The following is a 10871-nucleotide window of genomic DNA, read 5'->3' as shown; positions in this document are numbered from 1 at the left end:
AAAAAACGCGAATCATAAAATAAAAATTGACCCTAAACCTTACCCATTTTCAATGAAGGATCAGATGATTCCAGAACAAGCTAGGGCAGCGAAAGAATTCTGGGGCCTGGGTTTTTTTCCAAGAGACAATGTAAACCCTAACACCTTAATCTATTTTATTAAGAGAGAGAGAGAGAGAGAGAGAGAGAGAGATTTCCTGCACAACATTTTATTCAGAGCAAATCAAGAATACAATACACTTAAAACTTGACTTAGTCACATCTTGACTGTAACAAAAATTTGGCAACATTTTATTAGGACCAATTCAAGAATACAGTACACTTTAGTGTTAGGCTAAGTCACATCTTGACTAGCAAAACATATAAATCATAGGAAAGGACAACATTAGTACATAACATGAGACCACCAACATTTAGTAATCCGAACCTTACAAAAATAAGAGATCAACTCAAATTAATCCTTTTACAATTAACTCGAACCTCACCTTGGGTTCCAGTGAGGGGGCTCAAATTGGACATTTTTAGCATAGCATTAGCGAAATCGGTCGAGAAAGCACTGGGGTTGTCGCCATACATGGTTACGATGGAATCAGTAGAGTTACCATTGAATAACTCCTGATCAGAGTGAAGTAGAGCTCTTTTATTGATCAAAGCTTGATAATAATTGTTTCCAAAGCGATTGGGGCTCTGAGGATCCAAAGGGGCCAAATTGTTGTCACCGTTACCAACATCTTGGGGACAATTAGCTTTTAGGGAAGTTGCAAATGAAGTATCTATGTTGGCGTCATGATAAATCCGATTTCGGAAGGAGGTACATCTGGCTTGGCCGACCGTGTGTGACCCAGACAAGGCAACTGTCTCCCTAGGACTGAATCCTTTGTTTCTAAATTTTTGGAGGATTGAATCAAGATTCTCAGTTGGGGCAACAAGCTCATTGTTAGCTGCATTCGTGTTCGCACTTCTTGCGTCTCTCCTCCCCACTGGGACTGAATAAGATGGTCCTCCGAGCTGTTATGAACAAAAACATGACATTAATTCGCTAAATTCTTGCCTGTTCAATCATGAAGAAACCATAGTTACAAAGTTCAGATTTTGAAAGAATTCTGCCGGATAGATGTTTGAAAAGGTTTGGAAGTGATAAGAGGAAAATTTAACAATTTGTTGACTTGGAGTTTTTTAAAACAATTTGTCTTGTAAAAGTATGAGGTTATAATGATACTCACTTGGACAACGGAATCACGGGCAGCAATGACTAAGATATCTGCACAAGATACTACACTCCCTCCACATGCTCTATCCACTTGTGTCTTTATGTTATCTATCACCTCATACCCTCTAATCGAATTGAAGTTAGCTGGCAATTTCTGTTCCCCAACAAATGATCCAAAATCTTCTAAAAGAATCCCTCCATCGCATCCCTATAATCAAATTAAAGACACAATTAGATAGATAGATAGATATATAAATAGCAGAGTGCCACTTTTTGTATTAAAATGTCACTTTTAGATAAATAAATAAATAAGGGAGATGATTTTTTCGCCCCCATGTAGGATAATGCCCCCCGCGCATTATCCTGCTGGGCGAAAAAATCATCACCCATAAATAAGACATTAAAATAGCACTTACACTGACAAAACAGTCGTGGAAGAGCATTCGCATAAGGGAAGCACCCATGCGAGGCTCTCGGTCTATTACGGACCGTACGGCGGCCCTCACCGTGTCAAAGACGGAGGGGCACGTGTTGGCATAAAAGGAGACTGAGAGCTGTGCTGAGACAGGAGATGAGATGGTGATAAGAATGATGAGAAACCCTAGGTATAAATTTGAATGAGTGAAACCAGCCATGGGTAGAGACTTAGAGAGAGTATAGCTAGCAAGTAAAAAAAGCAACAAAGAACTTGGTATCTTTCTCCTGCTAGAGAAGGGGCTTGTTTTTTTTTGAATGATTTACAAGGGAAGAACGTGGCTTTTTATAAAGGAAGAGTGTGGGAGGGCGAAGATGACAGTTTCAAAGGCGCGTTAGATGTTAGCTAAGAGACGATTGATTACGTGAGGAAAAAATACCCGAACAATTAATATTTTTGACTAGAAATCGGACCCCACCATAGGCGGTGCCCCGAAAAACTCATCGGTAGACTTTGACTCAATCATATGTTTACCCATCATATTGATATCACCAGATAGACGGTCCTGATCTTGCTGATATCTTCCCAGCCGTTCAACCATTGAATCTCACGAACTCTTAGACAAAGCTCATCTCATTACCACTTCCTCTTGATTCGATAATGGGGCGAACTCACCATGTTTTACATTGATTAACCATCAGTCAAAGGCTATACAATTGCCAAAAAAGTCTCAGCAGAAGGTCAAAGTGTAAAACAAGGTGAGTTGGCCCCATTAACAAATTATGGTGTGTAAAAACAAGGTGAATTCGCCCCCATTAACAAAACATGATATTAGCAGTCTTTTGAATTTTTCTTCAAATCGACTGGAATCATTGAAATTTGAACTTTTTCATCCACCTAAATCCTCCCCTCTCAATCAAAATTCTCTCCATTCATTGTTCATCTTTTTGACATTATTTTGCTAGCATACTTTTTTTTTTTTTTTTTTTGATGGGTAGTTTGCTAGCATACATCACAGAAGGCATTTTGCGGAGGGGCTGTTGCATATGAAGACAAAATCTGCTGAAAAGTGATCCGGTGTGGCTGCTCTCACATGCAACAGCCCATCTACGAAATGCCTTCTGCGATAAACACTAGCAAATTCCTCATATCTTCTTTCACGAGGTGGCTCATCTGCAATGGACACTAGCAAATCCCAATATATAAATATTATATCTTAGCTAGTAACTTTAGCTATTAAATTGAAATTTGAATGACAACATTATAAATATAAAGTTTCATTAAAACTGTTAGATATTTTACGAGAATTATAAGAAACTGTTTACGCCTATTTTTGAATTTGGAATCAGTCACGAGGACATGGATCCAATGGGATTGCCTTTTCACCCAATTTTTGCAAGGGCACCCCTTAGTTTAGCATTCCCCAAAATTATATAATGTTAAAGGAGGTTTAATATGGTGCCCTGTCGGGCATGCTCTTTGCAAGGGGCAGCCACCCTTGATGTTTGATTCAACAGGGTCCCCTTTTTCATATTTTTAAGGGGCTGCAGTTGGATCAAATATCACGGTCAGCTCCCCCTTACACGAGCATGCCCGAGCGGGTACCATAAAATTTCCCATCTTAAAGTTATATTCTTGACAAGTTATGGTATTTTTTAATCCCAATGATGAGTAAGTGCGATAAAGTTGGGGCAAATGATGTTAACACAATTTTCTCCGGTTATTTTTGCAATTCAGGTCTTTAAAAAACCGCAGAGTTTATCATATAATTTTAGGGTTTTTTTCTAAATTAGCACATCTCTTTCTCTGGGATCTCCATCTCTCACCCGGGTCACAATCACAGCAAGGTGATTCCACTAAGGTAGGCCTCTCTCTCTCTCTCTCTCTCTCTCTCTCTCTCTCTCTCTCTCCACACGGAATTTTCTGTTACCGCTAATGAAACACAAAATTTTCTGTGTGAATGACAATCTACTCCCGCTTCGTTTGGTTGCAAGTAAATTTTTTTGGAAAAAGGGAGGGGACAAGCATTTATTAGAAAAGGGTGTCATTATGAGTGGAGAGAGAGGGGAGATGAAAAGAGAGAGAGAGAGCATTATTCCCTAGAAAATTACAGGGAGACTTCCAAGGTAATGCTGATGTTACCTCTCTAGAAAATTAGTAGCAAAAAGGTCGGAATATGGAATGAAGGAGAAAAAAAGTTAAGAACATAGGATGGTGTTACGAACTCGAATCAGTTCGCAAAGTGATTGATCTTCTTTGACGGAAGATCAGCCTCTTGATCCGCTTTGAGGGAAGTTCTCCATTGTGCACAAAGACGCACTTATTGGAACAAGTTTCTTCATTGATTTAAGAAAGGCTGCATATAAGTTTTTTTTTTTTGAATGGTAGCAATTATATTAAAAGAAGACTGAGGGTGTCCCCCTTACAACACAGAAAAATAAAACAAACTATGGTAATACAATTAGGGCGGGAGAAAATCATAGAGTTCTAAAGCCTGCAGCGATACGCCAACTTTTGCTAACTTATCTGCTACGTCATTAGCAGAGCGCCTCACATGATTAAAAGTTACCGGCCGCCCCTGTAAGATATCTGTAATCTCGTCAAAGAATTTAAGAAAGCGCCACGGGGGGGTCCGAGGTCCCCTGAGCCATCTTATAACATTCAGCGAGTCACCCTCCACAACACAGTTGTCTGATAATTCCCTAACCAAGCTTACAATGCCTTGATGCGCTGCCCTTACCTCAGCCTCATTCGAATCCGCTATGCCGAGTGGTCCAGAAAAAGCCTATTTATAGAAAATCCCTAATCTGGATAGCCTTTAATCTCTTAGACTCCTACCTATACTAAACAACTAGAGAGAAAATCTAAAAAATAACAACTATCTAAACTAATTTATTTCACCCCATGGGGGACCTATCTAGTCACATAAAATTCCACTTGCCTTGAAATTGATCAACCTTGTTCTCAAGGTTGGATTATTTGAGAAAATAATATATTACACCAGGGTCCCAAATCTGATTGGGCATAATCTTGATGAAAAACATATTGACATTGCCCTTTCATGTTCTTCAAAAATAGTGGTCATGGTCATTTGAACCTCACCTTCAAAATCCATTGTAATCCTGAAATAAATATGATTCTTCAAAATGATTCTTCATTGAGCTGCATCAAAATATGATTCTTCGAGGCTGGCGGGTGTGTTGGAGGATTATGTATGGGTTGCCCAATCATTATTCTCACTTAGGGTCTTAGAGTGTTGGCTGTCGGTGTGCTGGAGGGTAATGTCTGGGGAAGGGATTTACCCAATCACTTCTTCTTACTTTGAGGGTTGGCTGGCGGGTGTGTTGGAGGAGTATGTATGGGTGAACGGGCTTTGCCCAAATCAATCACTTGTTCGTATTTGGAGTGTTGGCTGGCGGGTGTGTTATCAGGTTAAGGATGAAGGAAGGGACTTTGCCCGATCACTTGCATTTCTTCTTGTTGGTGTGTTGGCAGACAGGTGTGTGGCTGTACACAAATATATATGGAAGTGTTTAACCCTTTGAATCGTACTCCTATTATATTGTCTCGTTATTTGAGAGTGAGTCAATGACTCTCCTTGCTAAGAGAACAGTTTGACATGCTTCCACTTAATATAACTAACACTATGTAGTGTTTATTGTCTACCATCTTGCTATTGAACCTCTTGATTGCTTTGATGATTTTTATTTATGTAACGCTTTCGATTGAATAAGTATTGATCGACATTGTTTGTTATATGCAATTCTTGTTACTCAGCATGCATTCATGCTTTGTATATCATGGTTTACAGAACTGTTGCTCATTGAATAGTAAATATTAAATATTGATTTTTGCATACTGATTTTTCACTCCATCTCAATAGTGTACCAGACTCTTAGTAGTTAAGTACCTATTGCTTTTATGGTGCCCGCATGCCTAGCTAGTTTAGTGGCCATGCCCCGCCCCAAATGACCAATGCAGACGAATGTAAATTAATCCGCCCCCCCAACTGTAAATTCCTAGCTCCACCAATTGTGGGTCAGTAATTTCTAAGCCATGAATGAAATTGAGTTTGTATCCCCATCTTGTAATATTCTTCTACTATATATATGTATAAAGAAAGAAAAGCGCTCCTAACTCATAGAAGCAACCAAACCTAGGAAAAGTAATGGGTCAGTGAGAGATTGCTGAAATGTAACAAGTGCTTTGTCATTGAAAACTCTCAATTTGATTCATGATGTGTACAGCAGAGAACATTGTTGGACAATTTCAAATAATTTAAATAGAAAAGTCAAAGATGCTTTTGCTTTGTGTTTAAAATTTGGAGGGAAGATTCAAATTAAAGTTCTCCCTCTTTCTTTGAAAACTAGAATCAATTACATGAATGAGAACTTGAACCCAAGACCTTGATGTGTGTGTGAACATTGTGCTCTCTAAACCAAGGCAAAACAAATAGTCCCACATAGGAGCTTGAGAGAATTTTTCTCATCCATATAAGATGGAGAGTTGGAGAAAGGCTTGAGCATTCAAGGGGCTTTAGAATTTGTTGGGTCTTGGGCTTTTAGAAGAGCACAAGCCCATGTGTAAAAAACACACACGCGCCTCGCCTCGCCGGGCCGTGGTCCGGGTTTGGGTTTGGGTTTGGGTTTGGGTTTAGGTTTAGGTTTAAATGAAAAGGTTATTTTTATTGCAAAAAAAAAAACCGTTTTAATTTTTACCCTTTGGTTTTGATATGGACACACTACCTTAATTGCAAAGAACCGTTTAAAATCTCAACGGTCACAAAAATGACTGTTGGGAGAAAAAACGTTACTGGCTTTTAAGGGCGTGTTTTAATGGTGGCTCTCCCCAACAGACACTTTCAGGTCTATAAAAGGGGACGAGACAGATTATTTTGTACACAGAAAATTACACAGACGTTTTTGCACATTCTGAAATTTATAACTCAAGGCTTTCTGTTCTGTTCTTCTTCCTCCTTCGTTCCGTTCATTCTGAGCACAGTTCCATTAGTGATTTTGGGTGGACCAGTCAGCGAGTGCACGTGGACTGGGGCCAATTTCGGCTGTTTTATCTTGGAGCGTCGGTTCGCAAATCCCGGTTGCACCGGTAGGGGGCGGATACGATTCTTAAGGAGAGTGACCAGTGGCACGACTCAGCCTTATTCTTTTCAATCCGATTTCCAGAGGGTTTTCAATCAAACAGATAAGTTCTATTTTATTTCTGATTTCTAAACAGAAAGTTTTTTCATTTCAAGTTGCAGATTTTTTGGGTTCGAATAAACCATAGATCAAATCCATAATCTAAAAATTTCCAACAGTCTTAAGAATCGTATCAAAACAGATCTGATCTTATGGCTTCTGATAATCCAAACCCAATTTTTGTTCTTCCCATCTCTGGTGAGAATTCCAATCCAAATTCTGTTGTTCGAACACCTGTTGGGAACAGAATTCTCAATACTGTTCCTGATTTTTCCAAAATCGAACGACTAACTGGTTTGAATTACAAAAGGTGGAAACAACAGATCTTGTTTGCTTTGCAACAAATTGGTGTTGCTTTTGTCCTTACCCAACCAAAACCAAATGAAGAAACTGCTGATTGGGATAATGCAGATTATATCTGGAAAAATTATTTGTTGAATGGTTTGTCTAATGAACTTTATAATATCTATTATTCCTATGAGCATGCTGCTGATCTTTGGAATGCCATAGTAACTAAATATGAATTAGAGGATGCTGGAAATAAAAAATATGTGATAGGAAATTTTTAGACTTTACTGTGGAAGATGGAAAACCTATTTCTGCCCAAATAGATGAGTATCAATTTATTATTGGTGAATTAGCTAAGGAATGTATGAAATTACCTGATACATTCATGGCTGGTTCTCTCATTGAGAAATTGCCTTTGTCTTGGAAAGACTTTAAAATCGGAATGAAACACAAGACAAAATAATGGACCTTAGACCAAGTGGTTGTTCGGGTTAAAATTGAAGAGAAAGGTGGTAGGCCGAAGAACCGTTGAACGCTTCAACTTGGCCACTGAAGAAGGCGAAGGCTGGGCCAACTTACTGCATACTGCCATGCCATGGTAATAGGCATGGATAGTAGAATACATCCAAGTAATCATGTCACCAGCTTGGAAACTAGTTCTTTTTTCTTTTCTGAAGAGAGCGACTACTAAAGTGTCGGCATGTCATTTCTAATAGTTTTGTAGCAGGGGTGAGCCTGCGGTCCAATTGGAAGGTGCAGCTTAACACAACTATAAGGTCCCGAGTAAGAATAACATTACATGCCTTAAAAAATCAAATTTAAATTGCTACAAACCATAATGGCCGTGTTCGGCACAGGGATTCTTGAATCCAGGAATAGCTATCCCAAGAATCATCGCACTGTTTGGGGCTGTTCGTCCACCACCGAAAAAGAGAGTCGTAACGCCTGGGTTGCTCCTACATTTCACAGTTCACCGACGGCTTCCAATCAGAAAAGAGAGGTAGAGAGCATAGTCAGTCACACAAGGAGGGCTGAGACCTTGAAACCAGTGATTGCCAAGGGCCCTGAAATGGGGAAGAGAAGAGAAGGCCCAGGCATCATCTGTAGTCCAACATGATTGAAGAGAAGCATTGCCTCTGATCAGACATCATCCGAGGAACCAGAGCTCAATTGATACTCAGATGAAGAACCCAGACCAGATCCTCCTTACATGACCCAGAAATTCAATATAAATACAAAATGGGAAGGGAAGTTGTGAAACTGCCAATCGCCGTGACCTAAACTATAGATTTTAAGGATCCTCCTTGCGTGACCCAGGAAGCGCAAGGTCTAAAGTTTAAACTTCACAAGAGATACCTAAAAGAGCGAAGGAAAAAACACAAAACCTGAGGGATAAAGATGCTTCCTTCGTTTCCTCTTGGAACTCTTCAACTCTTTGCATGTTTTTTCTTCACTACATGAAAATTTCGTAAAAAAGGATCCAGTGAAAAAGACTTTCTTTTGAGGTGACTTCTGTAGAGTTCTGGGCTTTCATCCAATAAAACCTTTTCCCACAACAAATTCTGGATATAATACAGGAAGTCGATTCTTAGCTGAGGAGCTGCTTGAAAACAAATTGTTCTCAGTAAAGAGAGATAGTGACATTTCAGAAGCATGTATGCTGACAGACATTCCATTGTGTTGCAAGTGTCATTGTTGTATCAGTGTTTATTGAAACGACCATAAAGAATGTCAGATGACAATTTGGAATTGAAATGGGGCATCTTATTGTTTACATGAACTGAAAACACAAAATATTCATCTGATTAGTATCTCTTATGCATATGCATTTCATCGATTTTGATGAATTAATTAGATCATCCTTCTTTCCTCCACCAAGCTGGCACCCAACATGGAGCTCTTGCAATCCTATTTCCAAGCAACAAGGTCACATAATGATGTTCCTCACAGTCCATATACATGTATCATCAAGCTTGACAACCATGCTGTCAACCTTGCATATAATGTGAACTCATGATTACGGAACAAATGACAGAGTTATTTCCATCGAACACATCGACACCAATCCATGTACGAGTAAAGAAGACTGTCCTTTCCATCAAAAGAGATATTTCCATCGAACAAGATACGTCTTGCACATCGATAGAATCAAATTGTCGAGTACATCTCCAGCGGATTTTTAAAGCTTCATACTGGTCAAGGTTTTAAATTTCGGTTTCGTTCGTCACAGAAATGGAAAAGTTTTGGTTTTGGTTGGAAATTTCGGTGGAAATCCTGTAAAATCAAGGAAACATATAAAACATATGCAAATGATAGAATTTAAAGATGAAACATCAAGAAAGGCACCACATTTTGCATTCACTTCTCATAAATATAATTATATAATACATACTAAAATAGTATACGACTCTTACACTTACGATTTTGGTTTATGCATTTCGGCCATTTCGGTTTCGGTTTTGGTTTCGGTAGGGATGGAAGCAGAAACATTTAATGTCATTTCGTGTCGGGTTTCAGTGATTCGACTGTGTAGTAGAAATCTAGAAATTGCCCTTCCAATTCCACATAATAATATCAACAATTCTTTGTGCACGTTTTGTTCGACAAATGAATTGTATATGGAACTTGCTCTACTGGCTTGGATGGAACCATATTTTTAATGTGACAATTTCTCATGTTTCTCGCTCATATTTTTGAACCCCAGTTATCCTGTTTTCAGGTCTCACAATCCTCCTTAAGGTTAACATTCGATTATCTGTTTGTCCTCTCCACAAGAAATTGGCTTCCAACTAGCACTTCATATCTTCCCAAAAATGAGTGGTGGGAGTCCTCTCCTGTGATTTTTTATCAATAATGTCTTCCCATCAAATATTAGCACAACCAGTCAACTTTAATTTTGCAAATCTTATTTTCAAGTCATAAATTAAGTCATACCGATCAAATACTCATCTAGGGCATCTTGAGAGAAAGATTATTGCACGCCAACATAACCATGGCAAATCAAAAAAGAAAAATGAAAAAAAAAATACATGCGGGAAAAAAGATGTCCTGATAAACCTCATCACAAAAAATATCTCTGATGACTTTCTCCTTTTTTATATAAATATCGATGGCCTTCTATTGTTCGAAAAACTTCAATGAACAGTGAAGGAACATATGCCAATCAAAACGACTCAGCATTCCACCAAAGCAATATGGATGCTACAGATCTAACGGTACATTAAAAATAATTGCTAACAAGGCTGCATTAAAAAATCACCCAAATATCAATATAGGTTTTGCTTTATAATCAGAATGCAGGTCATCATATCCCAGAATGGCATCACTAGTTTGTAACTCTTGTTTGTAGATCAGTCACCACTAAACAATATGGTATTGTCCAATTAAACCAGATAGTACTAGGAACAATGCCTGGAACATTTTAGTATGAAATTCCTCCGCCAACAAATTCGAGTACAAAACAAAGAAGGTATGAGCGGCCCAAACACCACAACCTTCATGATCATGTCCTTCTATTGAGTTAACATCATACCTTCAGATAAGCTATCTTAGTTATTTTAATGATTAAGATAGCACAAATTGGCGTAAAAAGAGACATTGCATCAAATTTTATGATACAACAGGGAGTATGGAAGAAGCTCTTCCACAATACTGGAAATCCACAAAATGAAATGAATAGTAAAAGGAATATGGAAGAAGATCTTAGACAATACTTGGAATCCATGAAATGTAAAATGAAAAGCAGCAGAGAGTAAGTACAA

At 38.6% G+C, this 10871-nt stretch overlaps 1 protein-coding gene across 1 annotated transcript; it reads right to left on the bottom strand.

The window, feature by feature from the left end:
* Positions 1 to 267: 267 nt before the first annotated feature.
* LOC143884423 (peroxidase P7-like) lies at positions 268 to 1954 on the bottom strand. Its single transcript, XM_077387978.1, has 3 exons — positions 1626 to 1954; positions 1223 to 1417; positions 268 to 1007 (listed from the first exon to the last, which is right to left on the bottom strand). The coding sequence occupies exons 1-3, from the start codon at positions 1842 to 1844 to the stop codon at positions 444 to 446; spliced, it is 978 nt and encodes a 325-aa protein (XP_077244093.1). The 5' UTR covers positions 1845 to 1954; the 3' UTR covers positions 268 to 443.
* Positions 1955 to 10871: the final 8917 nt, after the last annotated feature.

This window comes from Tasmannia lanceolata, unplaced genomic scaffold, assembly GCF_043159265.1.
Source record: "Tasmannia lanceolata isolate RefF3 unplaced genomic scaffold, GAP_Taslan_0.1 ptg000008l, whole genome shotgun sequence".
NCBI lineage: Eukaryota > Viridiplantae > Streptophyta > Magnoliopsida > Canellales > Winteraceae > Tasmannia > Tasmannia lanceolata.
This window is presented reverse-complemented; position numbering and strand designations above follow the sequence as displayed.

Bases quoted from the DNA above. Each gene is read 5' to 3' on its own strand.
- LOC143884423 (XM_077387978.1), bottom strand. From the start codon at position 1,844: ATGGCTGGTTTCACTCATTCAAATTTATACCTAGGGTTTCTCATCATT. The intron at 1,418-1,625 runs GTAAGTGCTATT...ATTTGATTATAG, and splicing joins TCCACGACTGTTTTGTCAGT to GGATGCGATGGAGGGATTCT. The intron at 1,008-1,222 runs GTGAGTATCATT...TGTTCATAACAG, and splicing joins CCCGTGATTCCGTTGTCCAA to CTCGGAGGACCATCTTATTC.